General features: G+C 42.4%; 1 protein-coding gene and 1 long non-coding RNA gene across 5 annotated transcripts in view; one reads left to right on the top strand and one right to left on the bottom strand.

The window, feature by feature from the left end:
- The window catches only part of USP48 (ubiquitin specific peptidase 48), a 48,081-nt gene extending 32,560 nt beyond the window's left edge, over window positions 1–15,521 (bottom strand). For 2 of the 4 annotated variants that reach the window (XM_042856247.2, XM_042856249.2), the window contains exons 1-11: window positions 14,621–14,758; window positions 14,307–14,469; window positions 12,882–13,002; window positions 11,492–11,648; window positions 10,332–10,459; window positions 7,862–7,986; window positions 7,086–7,194; window positions 5,373–5,506; window positions 4,964–5,046; window positions 4,301–4,480; window positions 1,898–2,023 (exon numbers count right to left, since the gene is read on the bottom strand). In XM_042856247.2, coding sequence (XP_042712181.2) covers window positions 1,898–2,023; window positions 4,301–4,480; window positions 4,964–5,046; window positions 5,373–5,506; window positions 7,086–7,194; window positions 7,862–7,986; window positions 10,332–10,459; window positions 11,492–11,648; window positions 12,882–13,002; window positions 14,307–14,440 — 1,297 coding nt within the window. In that variant the 5' untranslated portion in view covers window positions 14,441–14,469; window positions 14,621–14,758. Of the gene's footprint in view, window positions 1–1,897; window positions 2,024–4,300; window positions 4,481–4,963; window positions 5,047–5,372; window positions 5,507–7,085; window positions 7,195–7,861; window positions 7,987–10,331; window positions 10,460–11,491; window positions 11,649–12,881; window positions 13,003–14,306; window positions 14,470–14,620; window positions 14,759–14,957 lie in introns of those variants that run through there. The other 2 variants (XM_005281704.5, XM_042856248.2) reach the window with 2 other exon arrangements.
- A 172-nt stretch (window positions 15,522–15,693) lies between these two features.
- On the top strand, window positions 15,694–21,827 carry LOC135976949 (uncharacterized). The gene is made up of 2 exons (XR_010594224.1): window positions 15,694–16,115; window positions 16,171–21,827. It is a non-coding gene; the product is annotated as an uncharacterized LOC135976949 (long non-coding RNA).

The following is a 21,827-nucleotide window of genomic DNA, read 5'->3' as shown; positions in this document are numbered from 1 at the left end:
TTGATGCTAAAAAGATTATTTGTTTCTGGGACAATGTATTTAGTTCAATACATTCAGGTTTATCCTTTCACTTTTACAGTTAACTTAGCAGTCAGCATGGCATGGTAGCTAGGGTAAGAGGCCATGACTCAGGTGACCCCAGGTGTATTCCTGCTATCAGTAGGACCTGCTGTGAGGCCCAGGGCAAGTCAATTCACTCCAATACCTTACTTCCCCCGCCCGCTAAAACAAGACTAACACCTCCATGCTTAGTGCCCCAGGAAGATTAATTACTATTCATATATAGTGCTTTGTTAGCTACTATTATTAAAGCCATTCACCAATTGGATTCCCACCTCCCCGAAGCTCTAAGATAGGCCATGAATACTTAAATGAAAAGTCCTTGAATGGCCTGCACTCTTGTCTAGACGCGATAATCGATCCCAGAAGTGCTCGCCGTCGACACCGGTACTCCAGCTCGGCGAGAGGAGTACGTGTCATCGACGGGGGAGCCTGCCTGCCGCGTCTGGACCCGCGGTAAGTTCGAACTAAGGTAATTCGAATTCAGCTACGTTAATAACGTAGCTGAATTTGCATACCTTAGTTTGAAGTGGGGGGTTAGTGTGGACCAGGCCTTACATTCCATATACCCTTTGTTCACATTAAAAGAAGTAACAAGTACTTGTGAGATGTAGCAGGCCATTCTGACAGAAACAAGAGAACTGCGCCACTGTCAAACACCAGGACTGCCCACACTCATTACAGTATATACACCACTGACATATTTTAGCCATCATTATTTAGCTTTATGCTTAACTTTTAGACATAATTAGTTTAAAAATTAAAATGAGAATCTAGCTGTGGGCACTAATTATTCAAAGTCACTTTGATTGGCCAGCTGAGCATTTTGTGATGATGTGCACTGACTCTGCTGTTAACAACTGGGTCTACTTCAACACACATGATAAAGCCTCACAGCTATTATGTTACAGGAGTTCAGGTGGTAACATCGATGGGACAAGGACACTGAGTGGTTATGGGTGTGAAATTTTAAACTTACCCTCCTTCATACAGAGTGTCAAACTGTCATTTGAACTGCAATGTGATATCCTTTCAGACACTCCACTCTTTTTAGTGAAAAGCTAACTGGGGTAACTTGCCAGTGTTCTAAATAATTTTGTAAAAGAAAATGAGCGAAGACTGGCTGATGGGCCACAAACTGCTGCTGAAAGGACAGCTTGGCTTTTAGAGAGGGAAGAGAAGAGCACAGTAGGGGTGGAAGACAAAAAGTTAAAAAACACAACACAAATATATTAAATATATATAGATAAAAAGGTATGTATGGCCTTTTTGCTCTTATTTTTTCCACTTTCCTAGGAACTATTTTTCATAGTGGAAGAATACATTGCAAAACTTAATTCTTTAAAAAAGTTATGTATATACACCTCTACCCTGATATAACGCGACCGGATATAACACGAATTCGGATATAACGCGGTAAAGCCGCGCGGGGGGAGCGGCCTGCACCCTCCGTTGGATCAAAGCAAGTTCGATATAACGCAGTTTCACCTATAACGCGGTAAGATTTTTTTGGCTCCCGAGGACAGCATTATATTGAGGTAGAGGTGTACTTAGCAAGTCAAATAGTAACAAATATCAATAAGCCCCTGCTGGTGCATGTATCAGGACCAGTAGACTACTCAATGAGTATCAGTTATAATTACCAGTGTATTATAGAGTGAGTGCTTATTGGAATAATTGTTGGAGCATTTAAGATAAGCTTTTATTCTACTGGACTCAGTGCTGCAAAAAGTATTTAAGAGGAAGTGCTAATTTCCCTCTGGAACTGGCCCAAACAGACGTATGAGGCCTTGCTATGTCTGACAGGAATAGGTTTGAAGAGTCCAAGTTCACTTACTTGGGATTTCTGCTGTTAGAGATTTTTCCCGTGTTTGCAGTCGATACACCAACATGTAAGCATTTCGAGAGCAGTGAGTTCCTTTCCCACACTTGGGTTTACGAGTCTGAGATTTAGAAGGCTCTGCTGAGGTACAGAAGCCAAAAAATAATAAACATGTATTCCAACATATTTATTCTCCTTTAATGGGGAGTATCACATCTCATTTCAGTTCCTCCCTAACACATACACATTACCTCCAACCTCACCGGAACTTTTCTCCAACATAATATGGACAGTTTGGCCTGCATACAAGTCAAATCAATGCAGATTTCCTTATACCAAGTAACACTGTCTAATGCTTACTCAGATTGGGTTGCAGAGAATTTAAACATTATTTTATGCACATAACAGAAACATGTCCTTTCCCACTGCATATGACACCTATAAATATTAAAGTGCAGTGCAGGAAATAAAGAGTTATTCCAGAATGGCTGGTTCAAATTCCACCTTTAACTGGATTTAAGAGATGGAAAGAATTTGGCCATATACTACCAACCAATATTTCTGAACCTGTAATTCTATCTTAATCTCCAGCTTGCCAGAAAAAGAAAGTTTACAAAAGTGTGTGTATATTTGCAATTTTAAAAGTTTTTTTTTTTTTAAATGAAGGAAAAACCTGCTTATGATCAAACCTTTAATACAACACATGGAAAATACTGTAGGCATATTATTGTTATTTCTTGGGAAACTCCAGTACTACATTGCTGGGGTCCACAAACGCTTAACCCTCCAGCATAACTATTCACACTTATTTGTAAATCTGCCCCCCCACAGGGCCAGAGTTTAAGAGTGTTTCCCTGCAGCAGATAAGCAGACCTCCAATACCTGAAGCAGAACTCCTTCCACTGCTGTATATGTTTGGGATGGCATCTGCTCTTATGGGAGAAACCTGAACTCAGGTCTTGGGAGGAGCTAGGAAAATCACTAACACACACTGAACAAAGTTTGTATTTATAACTCTTTGCACATGAAAGCTCCAATACCACAAATATTAATCAACATACATGGATTAGTCCTACTGAACTTGAGTAGCCCTACTGACTTCAGTGGGACTACATCTGTGCTTAAGTTCCTCATATGGATGAGACTTTGTGGGACCCTGGCCTAATATTGTTTGTGATCTGAATGTTTTAACCTTCTGTTACAAGTAAACCAAGGAGTAACCCATGAGGCTAACAGAACAAAGATCAAAGAAAACCATTTTTCTGTGTTTCAGGATTTGACAGCACTGTGTATAATCAGCTTCATGATTTTGTTGAGGGTGAAGAGACATCAGATAGGTGTGTGCATGGAGGAAGTCGGGGAGGAGGGAGGCACGAAGACAGGGGAGGTATGAGCATGTTTGGTGTTGTTCTCAGGGTTCCCCAGAAAAAACCTTATAAAACTAATGATGGCTCAGGTAAAAAATAGATTTAAAAAATCCTAAAGGCCATATTTATGGTGCTCTGTCAAAAAACAGAGCCTTTTAAGTTAGTCAGCTTGCTTTTTATAGAAGAAAAATCTGGTCTTACACTTCCCTGCTTTTGTTAAAGCACTAGAATGGGGATTCTTAAATGCCGCTTGCAGTACTCTGCCCAAGTCTACAAACCCATCTTGAGAGGTACCGAGCATTGACTCACTGAAGTTACTCACACGCATAGGACTTTGCAGGTTCAGGCACTCAGACTGTTAGTTTAGAACTTAATAGCTCCTCCACATCAGTTGCAAGCAGAGCAAGCTGAAGTTCTTCAGCAAACTCAAGGAAGTCAAGACCAACAGTGCCAATGTAAACAGATATGGGGGGGGGGGGGTTGGCAGGGGGCGGGAAGAAGAGGAACAGAAGTGACATAAAAGAAAAACACTGTTTTGTAGTTTTTGCTCCAAAAATGTTTTGGTTTTGAGATTATGAAAACTTTTCAGTTCCCCTTCAAAAAGATAAAGAATAAACTCCTCAATGGAAGTAAATATACAAAATATATAAAAATACTCTGGCTGGCTAATAATAAAGCCCCATTCTAAATGCTGGTTTGGGAAGAAACAGCTTTGCATACATTTTACCGATATGCAAGTTACCTAGACAATGATTTGTTTAAAAAATGGTTGACGTGCACACTACTTGCCATATTACAATCTATAAGAGAACTGAAGTAAAGTCAGTCATCACCAGACCCATAAGACATTCAACAATCAGATGGGGTTGGGGTGAGGGTTAAAAATTGGCTGCAACTAATTAAGTTGCAATTTCATTAGTTACCCTTAAAAAAAAGGTAGACGTTATGACTGCAAATAACTCAATACATATATCAGGGCAATTGATTTAGCCTCCATGTTTTTGGTGAAAAGAGTTATTTTAAAAGGGCACTCACAACTTAAAGGTTTTACCTAGATCTTCCTCAATCCCTAGTTGCAATTTCTTCCCCTCCATCTTTTCTATGTCTTCATCATTAAACTTGTACCATTCACCAGTCTGTGGGTCTTTCACATGAGCAATGTAGTGACCAGAGTATGCACTCACTCCCCTGTGTATAAGAACTGCACTAAGTTCATATATATAGACACCATCTGAAAGAGAACAGGCAGTTTTTTTAATCCACCAGGAAATACAAAGAACACAAGATTTGATCATCTGATACTTCTAAGATGAAAAACAAGCAGCAAATACAGTTCTTAAAAGAACTTACCAAGACTTTCTTTATCCAAGACCTATACACAAAACAGTATAATTTTTCCCTATTATTTCCCAAACCACAAACACTGTGCTGTATGCATTCTTAACTCACAAATCTGGTAGCTAGAACTCCAAACACCAGTTTGAAATATAGGAATTTTTGTTAAAGTACCTAATCTCAACTGCTGGTTTATCAAATGAGGACAAGCACTGCTTAAGCTTCCATTTTAAATAAAAAGGTTAAGAGCCAGAAATGACTTATTTATTAGCAGAACCATTTTAGTTGTTTTCAGCTAGAGGACAGGTTCAGGCAAGATCTTGGCAGCTAATGGCTGTATTGGTACAATTAGTAAATTAATACTTTGTGTATAACTCACCTTTTTGTTCCATAAAAGGTTCCATATCAAGCAATTCAGAAAAGCCAATGTAAGTATTCAACTTTTTCTTATGGCCAGTTTGTCTATCCAAAAACAAATTACGAGACTTTCATGTGCAAGTATTCAATGCAGCAAGGAGAGTAAACATCTTTTTGCATATTTAATCTAAAATTTTAATTTGCAAATCACTACCGTATTTTAACAGATGAGACTACTGGATAGTTAAATGAACTTCACAAAAAATTAAGTGCACAAATGCTCAAATTCAGCAAGTCTGAATTGAGTTAAGTGATATGACTAGAACCAAGTTGTATGAAGTAAAAGCCAACGCAGAGAAAGTAACTACAAGCATTTCTGAGTGACGCATATCCTTCCTATGTTTACAACACATACAGGTTAGGTCACTTACCTGTCAAACACAAAACGCATCAGCTGCAAGTTGAGTGTACATGGAAGACTAAGCAGCCTGATCTTCCTTGTTGCATTTTGTTTACTCTGACAAGTTTCACAAAAGTAACGATTGTCCCCTTCTAACTTTTCTTCCTGACCAAGAGAAAAAGAAAGGTCATCAGTACATGTTAAGAGAGTGCAACATTAGTTCTATGCTCTAGCCGGAGATTAAAAACTATATACAGAAACCACGTTAAAATGTGAGAATTCTAACTACACCTCTACCCCGATATAACACGAATTCGGATATAACACAGTAAAGCAGTGTTCCGGGGGGGGGGGGGGGGGAGGGGAGGGGGCGCTGTGCTGGATCAAAGCAAGTTTGATGTAACGCGGTTCACCTATAACGCGGTAAGATTTTTTGGCTCCCGAGGACAGCGTTATATCGAGGTAGAGGTGTAGATCATTCAAGCTGTGTTCCAAAATATTGTGCAGTGATAGTACAAGACAGCATATAAGATACTGAAAGCTCTGGGTTCACCACCCGGTAAAATTATCAGAGTTGTTAATAGGCAGCTGTCAGTCTGAGGAAACCACATGTCTTCCAGACTGAAGTCAGAAGCCCTAGTTGCAGTATCAGGCAGATTATCAAAATTGCCCTCCACAGTAGAGAGATGTGCAAACTTGCCTTCTACCAGAAAGATGGTGGAAAATTCTACTTTAATGAGGTCACATAGGTAGTGTGGCATGGCCATATGGCCAGAATTAATAGAAAGCCATATTTTAGCAATGAACATGCAATGAGACCCATATAGATGGATCCTTTTCCCCATGCTGAGCCAAATTAACTCCAATGTGGATCAACAAGAGCCAAATGTAAGCGAGAAGGCTTTCCTTTTAATTGTAAGGCAAACTTTCAAGCCCAAGTTCATTGTTGCAAGGTGAAGATACTGTAGTCTTGGGGTGTGGTAGCCTCCTAATGCAGCTATTAGATTTGCAGGTATTAAATTGTTTGCTTTTTATTGTAGAAGGCCTTCCACAAGCAAAGCAACTTGTTGGTCAAGCAAGGCACTCTGCTTCACCAAACTATCTGACTATTTACAGGGCAAAAGACTAAACTTTTAATTAACTCTGCCCTTAATATTTTTAATGACCTTCATAACTCAAACCTTAAACACCCTTAACTTGAGTTCTAGCCAAATTTTAAACATGCATTAAAAGCAGATATAGGTGCTGATGTTGCTTCTCCAGAGCCACCTGCCAATATTTTAGACTTAAAGCTCTCCAGTTGACAAATCAGGGAAGCAAGGAAAATGACTATATACAGAATGCTATGAACTAAAAAGTAAACAAACTGAGAAATATTCTCTAATCTATCCGTTTTAGTAATTTTAGGTGGAATATTTTCAGACAGGTGTGATATTTTCAGATGTCTCTCTTTAATTGCCATTATTTTACCATTACCACACACCTTGTTCTTCATTAAAAGAATTATCTGAATTGGGAGTACAGGACTGGGCCCACATTTAGGATAGAAAACTCAAATTGTTACTCTAGTCAACCCACTGAGTAGATTCAAAGCTCTGACCACTAACTTTGCTGTGATACCAGGTTGAAAATTAAAGCACTTCTTGAACAAAAGGGGGAAAAACTTAAACACCCTCTCAACAGGCAAGGAGACTAATGCTTTGTGGATGCTACAGAAACAGTAGGATTACATAGGAGTTGGTACCTTAAGAAATTCTGTGATACAGTCTGTCAACTGCTTGTGCCCTTGGATATTTAACTCCAGTTCATAAAATTTCGATATGAGTTTGGACTCCCTGCCACACTGGTTACAGCTAGAATTAAAATAGATCAGTACATGGCTTAATGTGTCAGTCATTTAACCATCATAAAACTTTACTGCTGAAGTTCTTCCTCTGATTGTTAAACCAGGAGAGAGACTGGATTAAATGATCTCCAATACACTGTTTCCAAGATTGCATGGGTTACAGAAGAGGACCTTATACAGAGGGAAGACAGCACCTAGCAGGAGTGCAGAAATGCCCATTTACAACCGATATTTGCGCTATGTTTCAAATATAGTTTACGAGTCCACTACCGGGAAACAAAACAGGCACTGGGGCAGCTTAATACCATATATTCTAGATATAAGGAATTAATCCACATACTTTAATTCAAGTGACTATTTGTGAGTTACTTTCCTTTACTAAAGGATGAATTACAAAAAAATAGGCAAACTGTAGAATGTTAAAAATTATGCCATCTTATTTTTAAGAAACTCAAGACTTTAAAAACACTGAAAACATTTGTTAAATTATTTTTAAACTAGAAAGTCACCTTCTCTTCTGCTACAGATTTAAAAAGGCTCCTTCCCACTCATGCCTTCCCTTCCCCCCACCCCACCCCGAAAAAAGCCTTCAATATTTGTAGAAAGGTGACCAGAAGAATAGGCAAACACACTGAGCAAGAAAGCACCAATAGAGAATTAAACCAACTACTTACACAGTGACATATGCATACTCTCCACAAAACTGCTTTTGAACAATGTTCCGTACATCTGGATTTTTTTGTTTAGACAAAGTATCCTCTAGTAGTGACATGAATAGCTTTGAAAATTCCTGGGCATCCTAGAACAAAACACCAATACTTGGTAATATATTGCAACTCAAAAGTGGAGTCAGAACCTACCTCTCTAATTTACTTGAAATATCAGTGATGGAGACCTGCATTCCAAATTACACAAAAGCTTACTAAGGAGTACGATGAATAGAAAAATACAAATCAAGAGGGCTAAGAAAAAATTGAACTTTACTAAAGGGAGATTAAGACACATAGCATGAGAACAGCAGCATGAATTAAATTGGTACAGTGCTGGTAGCTAAGAAATGTGATTTCTGCATTGCAATTTGCAGGATTCTGAACAATAGGAGTGGCTTATATACTGTATAAATCCCATTATTCTCACTTTATAACTCCACATTGTGAACCAATCTTTTCCCCAGAAGAATACTGAAACAAATATTTGACTGACAGGCTTTTTCAGAGCATTGCTTATGTTGTAAAAACAGCACACAGTAGTTTAAAGTGTATTAATCTTCCTTTGTTATGGAACAGCTTCTGTGTGAGGAGAGATTAAAAAGACTGGGACTTTTCAGCTTAGAAAAGAGATGAGTAAGAGGATATGATGGAGGTCTATAAAATCTTGACTGGTGTGGAGAAAATAAATAACTAAGTCTTATTTACGCCTTCTCATAACACGAACTACGGGGTCACCAAATGAAATTAATAGGCAGCAGGTTTAAAACAAACAAAAGGAAGTATTCCTTCACACAATGCACAGGCAACCTGTGGAACTAGTTGCCAGGGGATGTTGTGAAGACCAAAATTATCACAGGGTTCAAAAAAGAAAGCGATACATTCAAGGAGGATAGGTCCATCAATGGCTATTAGCCAGGATGGGCAGGAATGCAACATCATGCTCTGAGTGTCCCTAGCATCTGTTTGCCAGACGCTGGAAGTGGATGACGGGATGGATCACTTGATGATTACCTGTTCCGTTCATTTAATCTGAAGCACCTGGCCATAGCCACTGTTGGAAAACAGGATACTGAACTAAATGGGCCATTGGTCTGACACAGTATAGCAGTTCTTATGTTTTTATGTAACAATTTGTGACAATACTCAATCACTGTTTCATTACATCATTTCTTATCTTCTCAAAATAATGTTTTATGGCATTTCTTTTAAAAAGGCCAGAACACACTTGCCATACTGAATATTAAAATCATAGAATCATAAAAGATTAGGGTTGGAAGAGACCTCAGGAGGTCATCTAGTCCAACACCAACGAAATCATCCCAGACAGGGCTTTGTAAAGCCGGGCATTAAAAACCTCTAAGGATGGAGATTCCACCACCTCCCTAGGGAACCCATTCCAGTGCTTCACTACACTCCTAGTGACATAGATTTGCCTAATATCCAACCTAGACCTCCTCCACTGCAACTTGTTCTGTCATTTGCCACCACTCAGAACAGCCCGAGCTCCATCCTCTTTGGAACCCCCATGAAGCCATTGATCACTACCCGTTGAGCCCGACAATCTAGCCAGCTTTCTATCCACCTTACAGTCCTTTCATCCAATCCATACTTTTTTAATTTGCTGGCAAGAATACTGTGGGAGACCGTATCAAAAGCTTTGCTAAAGTCAAGATACATGACGTCCACCGCTTTCCCCATATCCACAAAGCCAGTTATCTCAACATAGAAGGCAATCAGGTTGGTCAGGCATGACTTGCCCTGGTGAATCCATGTTGACTGTTCCTGATCACCTTCCTCTCCTCCAAGTGCTTCAAAATTGATTTCTTGAGGACCTGCTCCATGTTTTTTCCAGGGACTGAGCTGAGGCTGACTAGTGTGTTCTCCTTCTCCAGATTCTCCTTCTTCCCTTTTTTAAAGATGGGCACTATATTTGCCTTTTTCCAATCGTCCAGGACCTCCCCTGTTCGCCACAAGTTTTCAAAGATAATGGCCAATGGCTCTGCAATCAAATCAGCCAACTCCCTCATCACCCTCGGATGCATTAGATGACCTCTAGAAAAAACAATCACCCAAGTGTGGCTCCATTATCCTTCTGGGTTTCTCATACCTCTTTGAGACCCATCATGACACCGCTTTGCAGTGTCTCAGCACACAAATACAGGTTACTTCTGTTTACATGATAGCTCTAGTCAAGCAACAGAAAAGTAGAAGCACAAGCAAACAAGACAGTATGATTTTAATCAGTTGTTTCATTTTAAATCTAGGGGCAGCTCAAGGTGTAAATCGGCACAGCTCCAATTAACTCTACCAAACAATGCCAATTTACACCTGACAATCCAATCAACAGGTTTTTATGCTCTGTTACAGGATAAATGTTCCACCATGCTCAATTTGTTCAAAAGGAAAGCTCGTCAAATTTAAAAACCTCGACTACCTGTTGTTGTCCTGTATCCAAACCTAGCGCTTTAACAAACCCGGAGGGATCAATGTATCGTCTATTACTGTTCTGTAACAACGCAAACAAGTACTGAAGATGTTCACAAATTGTCTGGGGTTCATAATCTATTGGAAAAAAAAAACATGCCCAAGTTAGTGATCAGAAAGTTACTGTTTTTCTCAAAACAAGACAAGAGAAAATTAAACTCATTCCAATTAGAATAATTTACTTTTTGTTAGTCAATGGATTAAACTATTTTTAATAAACATCTTCATGGTCAGAAACAAGCTGTCCTTGTTTACAGCTCAGATTATAAATCATCATGAGCTCTAAAGTGGTTAAATTAAGAATCAGAAAATCAATTCTAAAGATGACAGATTTTCCCATTTTAGACCGTGCTGCCTTTCCCACAGCCAACACTCAGTAGGGGGAGAAGGCCCTAAGGCTATTAGTTAATAATAAATTCTGTTATGTTGTACACTTGAGGTTTTCCACAGTATTTTGTTGCTTTCAAGTACCATATCTTCTGAGTACCTCCTCCATCAAATGAAATGATGGGCTAAAAATACCTCACAAAAAATGGACAAAAATTCATTTTATCTGGTGTGAAATACCAGCTGCAATAGTAAGTTTAAGCAGCATGGTAAAACAGATATTACCATGCAATAATCCACGGTGTAAAACAGAAAGCAGAATACTATTAAGACACATTAACTGCAAAGCACACCTATAGCACATTAAACAAAAAACATGGGCCACTGGTCTAATCTGGTGTGAACAATCTAGTACATTATTCTGGCACCAACCGTGGCCAATGCCAGATTTTTCTACATAATTTCCTTATGTGGGATTGAAGTTCTCGCATGAAATATGCTTATGAGTAGAACCTTCTTCCTAACCCCAGTCAGCTGGTGGGAGAATAATGTCCTGAAACATGAAAATTAATATTTCTTATAATTTTTCTCTCTCTAGTCACTTAATATTGTTTACCACGTTTAACTGTATAAAGCAGAAAATGACTTCACACCATAAGGTTCACAAAATTTCAGAGTAGCTCATTCAAATACATTAAAACTTCTCTCTTTGCTGAGATAATTAAAGCAACTTTTGCTTATAACAAAACAAAGACTTAGGAGATGCTATGACCTTCCACTAACCTCTGTCTTTTGGGATGCCTTGACCAGTCACATATTCACTGCAAGTGCTTGGACACAAGTAAAGGGCCTGCCGAAGTTCCAAGTTAAGAAACCACATCTGCAAGAAAGTGTTCACGTAGCATGTGGCTCCAAGGTTTGTTAGGCCTACAAAGGCGTTCTAACATAAAACAGAAAACATTATATGAATTAATTCCTGTTTAAAAGGAGCAGATTGATAAAACTGACTGTCAATTAGGCTCTTACTAACTCAGTTAAAAGCAGCAGTGTAGAAACTAGTTATTGGTGCTGAGACTCTACAGGTTTATGGAGTTTTCCTTCAAACTTCTTAGTCTCCAACAGTACGTGTCCAATCAACATGATGTCATTAAATAGACAATTGTTCATCTGTAATTCTGCTTACCTGCAGATATCATCTGACTCCATTTATACTAACCATAGAATCATAGAATATCAGGGTTGGAAGGGACCTCAAGAGGTCATCTAGTCCAACCCCCTGCTCAAAGCAGGACCAATTCCCAACTAACATACGTCCCTCTCCTGTTTCTTAACTCTGAAGGGAAGCATGTAACATTTTGAACTTCTAAGGGCTTGTCTACATTACCGGCTGGATAGACGGGCAGCGATCGATCCAGTGAGAGTCGATTTATCGCATCGACTCCAGTACTCCACCAGGGCGAGAGGCGCAAGTGGAGTTGATGGGGGAGCATCAGCCATCGACTTACTTCAGTGAAGACACCGCGGTAAGTAGATCTAAATATGTCGACTTCAGCTATGTCATTCACGTAGCTGAAGCTGCATAACTTAGATCGATTTCTCCCCCCAAGTGTAGTTCTCTTCTGGTGATTTCTTTGGATGCCCCTTACCCTTAGAATATAGAGAACTCATTGCATTCTGCTCATCAAGGAAATGAAATTGAATGCTCTAGGGCAGTGGTCTCTAAACTTTTTAAATCGCGCACCCCATCAGTAAAAAAAAAATACACGCACCCCCCGCCGCGCTGGCTCTACCTTTTTGCCAAAGCCAAAGCAAAAAAAACCAAAAAACCAAAAACACGCTCCTCCTGCTGCACGCCCCCAAGGATCCTCTTGTGCACGTCACTTTGGAGACCTCTACTCTAGGGCACTGAGCACTTAGAGTTGGTCTCAGATGGGGAATGAGCAGCTAGTGCCTCAAATCTTTGAAAGCTAAGGGAATTCCAGACTCATGCTAGGGAGCTGAAACCCAGTAGTGGGAATCCTGTCAATATGGTATTCTTTGAAGAAGACGGTTCTTCTATGTAGGCCCTTAACCTACAAACACTTAAGCACATATGTAAACTTTACTCACATAAATAGAAAGCATTTGCCAAACTAGAGCTACAGTTTGAATGACAAAAATGAGTTTCTTTTACCTTTTTCCTCCGTTCAGAGTTTGGGTCATCAATGTTGTGAAAGCTATTTTCATCAATTTCTCCTAGCCAAACATGTTCACCAATCCCAACCAAACAGTTTGGGTTTCCTCTGCAGTTTCTTCTACAAAAACAGTTATGAAAACATTAAATTATAAACCATACATTTGCCATTTGTAACTAGTGCATAAACAGGCAGCAGACAAGGTGAACTAAATTAGTTTTATTTGCAAAACAAAGGGCAACAGCAAACAGAATAAAGAACACACAGAAGTAACTTAAGAAGTTCTCTTTATTAATAGTACGTGCTCTTTAATTTATGACCAACAGGCTCTGGTTTTTACTGAACAGGCTTGGAGGTACTGATTAGTGTTAATCTCAGTACAGCTCACCCAAACAAAATCCTTGTTTTAGTTGTCGAAATGAGCAGAAATGCCACTTTCTCCATACAGGGCATTTTTATTTTGTTTTACAAAGACAATTTACAGCTCATGGTGACTGTGCCTGATTGCTCTTGACAACGCTCCTATGCCTTGTCCAGCTATGTACAATTTCATCCTGCTCACCCACACATAATATGGTGACAAGTCAGAGAGGGTGGAAAGGGCTTGATGTTGTAACTTGTTCAGGAGGCATTTATAAGCCGGGGGGGAGGGGGGGGAGGAAGAGAGGAGAACAGTTTTTTATTTTAACATGCTTAAACTAAACTGGTTGCATTAATGGTGTATTTTCTACCTAAAGGCATTTATTGCTGTCGTATGAGAGTTTTCAAATAAATTTCTGTACACCACCTCCCCCCCCCCCCAATACTGGACACAGAAATAGCTCTGCTGCAGTTATGGTAAGTCCATCTGAAGTTTGAACAGGTTGGTTTCCACCAGGCATAAAGTCCAAAGTCAATAACTTTGGCAAGACATTGAAAATTAAAGGAACAGGGTCACCTTAAAAGTCACCAATGTTTCGTTTTTAATTACTACTCTTAAACACGCTGACAAAATAGATCTTCTTTGCTTCAGAGTGCTTACGCACAGGGCTCTGGTCCCCCTCTAGCCAGCTGCTCAGGCTGGGCGCTGCTGGGCGCGGGGAAGGAGCAGGGCCGTCGGAGGGGAGGGTCTCCGAAGGGGCTGAACTCCGCAGCCGAGGGAACATGAGTCGCCCCCGAACCAGCGACCCCCCCACCCCCCACGGCAGGGACGCGCTGAGCTCTCCGGCTGGCGGGAGGCTCCTTCCCGCTCCTGCCATCGGAGCCGGGCCCAGGCGCTCCCCTCAGGGCTGGCCGGGCCCCGCCAGGCGCTTCCTGGAGAGAGCGTCCGCTCCTCCCCAGCCTGCCGGGGAGAGCCTGGCCTCGGGGCGGCCCAGACGCCGCGGGGACGGGCGGGCGGGTTTGGGCCTTCCTCAGGCCGCTGGGGGGAGGGGCGGGCCCGGTACCTGCACACGCCGCGCTGGCAGGGCTCCAGCCCAATGCGATAGGCCGCCTCGATATGCTCCTGCGTCACCTCCTCGGGCGGCACGCTCTCGGTCCAGCGCCAGGCCGCCTTCTCCAGCTGCAGCCGCGGGGCCATCCCGCTCCGCGCCGGGCGCCGCCTGCGGACTAAGGAAGCGGGTCAGACGCGGCCCGGCCCGGCCCCCCGCGACACGGACGTTGAGCGCGCGCCCGACGCCTGTACCGCGCGAGCCCACAGGGAGCCCCCCACATACCGCGCGCGCGCCCGATAGCTCCCGCCCGCTCCTCCGCGTGGTACCTGGCCGCCCCCTGGCTGCAGCCCCTCCCCCGCCGGTGCGCGGCCCCGCTCAGCCCGGCCGGGCGGCTCCTTGGCTGCGCGCCTGGCTACTGGCTCGCGGGCCCAGGTAGGGGCTGCGCCGACGCGGTGACGACATGAAGCGACCGCACGTGAACTGGTGACGTGAACACACCGCGCGAACACCGTCAGCGACGTGAGACGCAGGGCACTGCGGGGGGCGTGGCCTGCTGCTGTTCCCTGTTGGTGACCCCGCGCTGTCATGGGGCGGGGCCTAGTTAAAGGGCCAGAAGAGACTAAATCTCGCCCCCCCCCCAGCCCGTTCACAGGGTGCAAGTACCAGCGTGGCGGGGCTCAGAGCGCCGGGAAAGCGCTCTCCCCGCGCTCGAACACTGCTCGTGAAGCCACACCAGTCTCCGGCTTGTTCGTTCGTTTCAGAAAGCGCTGGGAGGCGGTCTTTCCTTTCCATTGCTCTTCCGTGCCATGTTGGCGTGGTTCTGCACAGACAGGCTGCTCGAAAATAACCCCTAGGTCCTAGGGAGAGAGAGACGCAGGTTCCGCTCATTAAAATCCATCAGAGAGGCATAAAGGCAGGCATCACAGTCCCAAGCAGTCGGTGACTCCTCCTCGCCTGGGGTTAGCTGTCTGCCTCTGTCTCTCGTTCTCCATCAATTGCTCCTGGAGATCTTCGACAGAGCCAGGGTCTGGGTTTCTTCTTTCTCTGGAAATAGGTTTGGGAACTGAAAGGTTTGTCCCTGACCCAGCTGCACGTACGCAACCTTGTAATCTGGCTTCTTCACTTTCTGGTTCTTGTGGGTCCTTTTATTGTTTGCCCCATACTGTATTCTGGTCCTCACAACAGGCACTGGCACGTTGCTTGTTGGCAGGCCGGCCGGCCCAGCCCCACCCCCGGACGGGGATCAACGTCTTCCCGCAGGCATGCAAGCCCTGCCCACCTACCACCCCCAGTGATTGGCATCTCCGAGGCTGCTCCAGGCGCAGACGCACTGCCTGGGCTGCCGGGTAAGAGCCCCCACGCAGATTTCTTTTGCATTTTTCTGCGCAGGGGGCACAGACATTTGTGGGCCGTATGAATTCTGTGCCCCCACAGGGGCGCAGAATTTTGTCGGGAGTAAACAGTTTTGGGGATGCATCAATGCCCATTCCTGCTTCAAGAGAAGAGAGAATCTCTCTTCTTTGCTGAGCTGATAGCCTGTAGAGTAGAGCATATTAATAGTTACTCTGTTCCTCATAAGCTTGAACTTCAGTTTGCCGCAAATGAAAATCCAGCATGGTCAAGAAAGCTCAATATAAGAAAATGTACAGAAAAGGACAGCAATCTGAACCTGTACTAAATAGTCGCTTTGCAAGTACTGTAAGGTGGAAATCTGTGCATATTATTATCTGGGGTGAGATCTGAACCACAAATGAAGGGAACTGAGTATAATCCCCTGTGTGGCCAACAATACATCCACAGATGCTGTCAGTAAGATGGCAAGTATCAGGGGGTAGCCGTGTTAGTCTGTATCTACAAAAACAAAGTAAGATGGCAGAAATCCTCAAGGATGAAATTGGATCACTTCAGATGAACCAAAGTATACAGCAGTTATTGATTTGCTTCTAGGCCTGCACTTCAAACAGCAGCTGCTCAATGACCTTGACACACTGCCATTTTCTTTGCTTGTGGATGAATTGACTGACAGTTCACTTCAGATGCTTTCTTATATTTTCATCAAATACTTCAGTGCTTATAAACACGTCTCTGAGCATGAGTGAACTATCTGAACCACACAGGGCATCACAAAAACTATACTGCAGAGTAACAGCTTTAAAACTTCATTGTACTTGCTACAGATGCATGAAAGTTTAGTTGCATTAAAATTGATGCACTGTTTAGTTTTAAGAGCACAACTCTCTAATCTTCAGTTTATATCTAAGACTAAGATTTTGCATGGTTATTTTTACTAAAAGTCACGGACAGGTCACGGGCAAAAAAACAAAAATTCACGGAAGCCGTGACCTGTCCGTGACTTTTGCTGCTGTGGCTCCATGGTTTTCCCCTGCGGGGAGCTGTGGGGTACCCCTTCTGCCCACGGCAGCTGGAAGCTGCAGAGGGGCTCCCCTCCACCCACAGTGGCTGGGAGCTGCAGGATGACCATATTTCCCAAAGAGAAAACGAGACACCACTAGCTGCTTGTCCAACGTGCCTCCCCCTTACTCCCGCCCTGGGCTGTCGCCCATTGCTGGAACCATGAGGAGGGCCCCCTCAGCTGTCGCCTGTTGCTGGAACCTTGCTGGGATTCCACTGGCTGCCAGCTCCAGTCCCTCGGCCCCTGGGGCTGAAGCAGAGAATGTCACAGAGGTCTCTGGAAGTCACTTATTCCATGACTTCCATGACCTCCGTGACATAAACGTAGCCTTAGTTAGATCCAGTGTTTATCATTCACTTTTTATTGTGCTCACAAAGCAATGCAATTGTCTTTCTGGTCATCCTGATCTGACTTTAAAGAAACATACCTCGAGTTTGCACAATCTGAAGTGGGAAGAAAAAAGCCAAGCTGATTTCAAGGAACTGCATTAGTAAATGGAAACTGCCCAGTAAAGATAATTTCCAGTGCTACTGTGTGGTTAGTTGCTACAAATGAACTGCAGGATAGTATAATGAACTAGTTACACGTCAGCCTGCTTTATCTGCAGAATGCTGCTTTTCCACCCTTTGATGAAGAGGAATGTACAGTAAGACAGAAAATTAAAGGATTTAAAGAAGACTTTTCCATCTTAGATCAGGCACATTGGTAATAATGACCTAGTGCAGGGGTTCTCACAACAAAAATTTTGGTGGCCGCTCTGACAATTTTTCCTAAATTATTTAGTTAACTTTAGGAAAAACAAATAAATATGCACATATACATGTGCAAATCATTGTAATTTATCTATGTAGGGTTTTTTTTGCAGACTCAATAATAAAAATAATGTACAGTTGTCCCTATTCTTTACTGGACCTAAACAGAATAGAAACACAAATAAGGTGCTTTGCCTGTTTTGCTTTTTTTGGTTGATTTTCTTTTAATTTTTAAGACTTGCTAGCTAGTAAGTCTGCTGTTGTGAAAAGTGGTATTTGTATATTTGTTAATATCACTTTTCACAGCAGACTTACTCATCCATGGCAAGCTGGGCAACAATTAAATCCTGGATGCGGAAGTGAAGGAATAATTGAGCCCTTTGTTTTATTTTTTGGGAAAAGCTCACGATTAGAACTGAAGGTGTATCTTCCAAACACACATGGCACAGTGCCCCATTGAGATCATGTGCATCACCTAATCCACGTTCTCTGGGCTGTTCAGTCAGGATGTTTATAAGGCAGATCCCTGGCCTCCTATTTTCAACCCTTTTCTAAGTATTTGAATGATCACCTTGATTTCCCAACTGTGTGTTTTTAGACAATTATTTAAAAATTGCATTTTCTGTGTACCGAGAGTATTAACACGCATATTATTTCTGAATCAAGTTGCTGAGTTTTTTTCCCCTATTAAAACAAAATGAACCTTCATAAGAACATAAGAACGGCTAAACTGGGTCAGACCAAAGGTCCATCTAGCCCAATATCCTGTCTTCCGACAGTGGCCAATGCCAGGTGCCCGAAAGGGAATGAACAGAACAGGTAATCATCAAGCGATCCATCCCCTGTCGCCCATTCACAGCTTCTGGCAAACAGAAGCTAGGGCAGAAGTGGGCAAACTACGGCCCGGGGGCCGCATCCGGCCCTTCAAACATTTTAATCCAGCCCTCGAGCTCCAGCCAGGGAGTGGGGTCTGGGGTCTGTCCCGCTCCATCCATGCAGCTCCTGAAAGCAGCGGCACGTCCATCCCCCTGCCTCCACTTGCTACACATAGGAGCAGCCAGGGGGCTCCAAGGTTTGTTAGGCCTACAAAGGCATTCTAACATAAAACATTATATGAATTAATTCCTGGACTTAACTATCTGGAGTAGTTTTGTATCATCTGAAAATTTTGCCACCTCACTGTTTACCCCTTTTTTCCAGATAATTTATGAATATGTTGAATAGTACTTGTCCCAGTACAGACCCCTGGGAGACACCACTATTTACCTCTCTCCATTCTGAGAACTGACCATTTATTCCTATCCTTTGCTTCCTGTCTTTTAACCAGTTACCGATCCCTGAAAGGACCTTCCCTCTTATCCCATGACAGCTTACTTTGCTTAAGACCCTTTTGTGAGGGACCTTGTCAAAGGCTTTCTGAAAATCTAAGTACACTATAACCCCCTGGCCATGTGCTTGTTGACCCCTGCAAGGAATTCTAGTAGATTAGTGAGGCATGATTTCTTTAAAAAAAAAAAAAAAAAAACCACATGTTGACTCTTCCAACAAATTATGTTCATCTATGTATCTGATAATTGTTCTTTACTATACACCTCTACCTCGATATAATGCTGTCCTCGGGAGCCAAAAAATCTTACCGTGTTACAGGTGAAACCATGTTATATCGAACTTGCTTTGATCCGCTGGAGTGCGCCGCCCCGCCCCCCCCACCTCCCCCCCGGAGCACTGCTTTACCGTGTTATATCCAAATTTGTGTTATATCGGGTTGTGTTATATTGGGGTAGAGGTGTAGTTTCAACCAGTTTGGCTGGTACTGGAGTCAGGTTTACCAGCCTGTAATTACCGGGATCACCTCTGGAGCCCTTTTAAAAAAATTGGTGTCACATTAGCTATCCTCCAGTCATCTGGTATGAAGCTGATTTAAATGATAGGTTACTGTCGGAGAATAACCAAGTTCTCACTTTTTGTTTGGGTACAGCAAGTCAGATACTTTATTTTCTGTCTATCAGTTGCATAGAGGGAGAGAGCTAAACAGGTCTCTCAACAGGTAAACAGTTACAGCAAGCCTTTTGTTACAGACAATAATGAGCAACAGTTGCATTTTGTTTATATATAGGTCATTCTGATATCTTGTTTTGCTCACTAATGTAGCTCTTAGTCTACGGTCCATATTATCTACACAAGGTCGCAACTTCTCACAGTTCTTTCCCCACTCGCCTCACACATTCCTCGCTTCTACAAATCTCGCGTTATTAGGGTTGCAGTTAGCCTGACTCTTGCTAACAAACTGTCATGCATTGCAATCCCCTTCCTGTCAGTTTTCTCTGCTTCCACAATCCCCCTCCACCCCCCCCTTTTGTACTACTAGTACAACAAACATTTTCAAATCTGTATTTGAATTAAGTCTTGGAATTCAGATTCTACTTCAGATGCTTCAACCTTAGGGGTTTTGATTGGATGTAATGACAATGCATGATGAGCGTGGACATGAAAAGTATTACTATTATTACGTCCTTTACAATAACATAATCCTAAGCTAACTAATAGCAACACAAGCAATAACATTCCCATAGCAATAATATGATGGGGTTGTTGTACAATTTTAGTCATAAAGCACAATACATCATACTTAGTACATAAAGTAGACACTCTATAAGCTGTATGAAAGGCATACTTTTCAACTTGATATATATTTTGAATCATGTGAATTTGCCCTTGTATTTCAGAGATTTTCTGAACCTCTGGTAACAGTGAAAGCAAATTTTGAAATCGATCAGGTACTAAACTAGTCCAATTAAAGGGTATCTGGAACCTAAGGGCTACTTGCAAAACTCTATCTGCAGGCCAGTAGATAATATGATTGCCTGCAGTGGTAGTGAGATTAAAATGTTGTCGTGCAATGTGGTGGTATTAATATACGCACAGCTATGGAAAAGTAAATGTCCTGTCAGGGTAGTTCCTTGTCCCCTACCCTCCCAGCAAATGTAGTCATGAACAGTGACAACTTCTCCTGGCTTCAGTTTACGTATACACTGAAGCTGTGGGGGTTCTAACGGCCAAACTGTCCATTGACTCCCTAACCCCATCCAAATGTCAGGTGTAATCCCAGGAGCACTGACTAAAAATCGATTGGGCATACCAACTAGTCTAATTTCCCAGATGTCTCGGTGAATTACCCAATCCCACATGCATCCTCCCTATGGACCCGGCAGGATTCGGTATGTGGGAGTCCACCACCCCCCTCCCCCCAAACCGGTATACATGCTTGGAAGGAGCACTGAGAATGTCTGCACTTCAAGCCAGAAAGTCCCCAAGTATGTCTCCATGGCCACAGATCAGATGGTACTCCTGATGTGTCTGTAAGTGCAGTGGGCCAAGCCTGATGCTCTAGATCATTCCGAATGGCCATTGGCTGGTCATTTAGGAAATCCTGAATTTCTGAACATGCTCGATCCCACTGCAATGCCTTCCCAGCCTCAGTGATATTCAATACCATCTCTTTGGTGTAGTACTATACCACATCTGTTGGTTGAATACCTTTATGTATTTCCGTGAGGCATGATATTAATGGCATAAGAAGGGGTGTATTGCAGTAAGGTACAGGTCACATTATTAGTCACTGGAATAATTTCTATGCAGGTAAAATTTCCAGTGGCAAAACAAATTCTTTGGGTATTCGTTTAATTGTTCACTAATTGGGTGACCAAATAACAATAAGGGCCTCATTTAACACAGTGCAAATTCCAGGAACAGCCATCATATCTACTTCACTATAGAACCCATCAATTGCAATTACAGATTCTTGGGGTTCACTTGTAGTGATATCATACTTTTATCTCCACTGATCCATTCAATTGTTCGCTTATATGGGATATCCTGAACCTTAAAAATATTTTTCTTTCAAACAATATTTAAATAAATCACTGAAGTGTGAAGGCCTTGGCCATTGGTTTTATCAAATATATGGCATTGTCTGTATTTGGATGTGTTACAGGGGTAATAGTGTAATGGAGGAGATGGCAGGGGCAATGGCAACAAGGTGCTTTTGGTACTTATAATTTAAAATCCAATTAGGGAGGGCAATACATGCTGAAAGACTTATCCAAAACACAGGGCGCAACCTGTAGAATAAACCCCAAAATCCAATCAATACCATGTTCCCAAGCATGGGTCCCACAAGTTTCTTCCTGCCAGTGTATAATTCTTTGTTTCTTCACCAGGGTCAGTTCTTAATGTCTTTTGTAGTCAGGAATCCCTGGACTTTGTGGTTTCAATGAAGCAAGTGTTCCTTCTTCTCTTTTCCTGAAACAGTGTGGTTTAGCATCATACAAGGGAGAGGTTACTAGCACATCACCCTGTAATGGTTTT

Source organism: Chrysemys picta, chromosome 21 (genome assembly GCF_011386835.1).
Source record: "Chrysemys picta bellii isolate R12L10 chromosome 21, ASM1138683v2, whole genome shotgun sequence".
Taxonomy (NCBI): Eukaryota; Metazoa; Chordata; order Testudines; family Emydidae; genus Chrysemys; species Chrysemys picta.
Note: the sequence above shows the minus strand (reverse complement) of the source record. Positions and strands in the feature narration are given on the sequence as shown.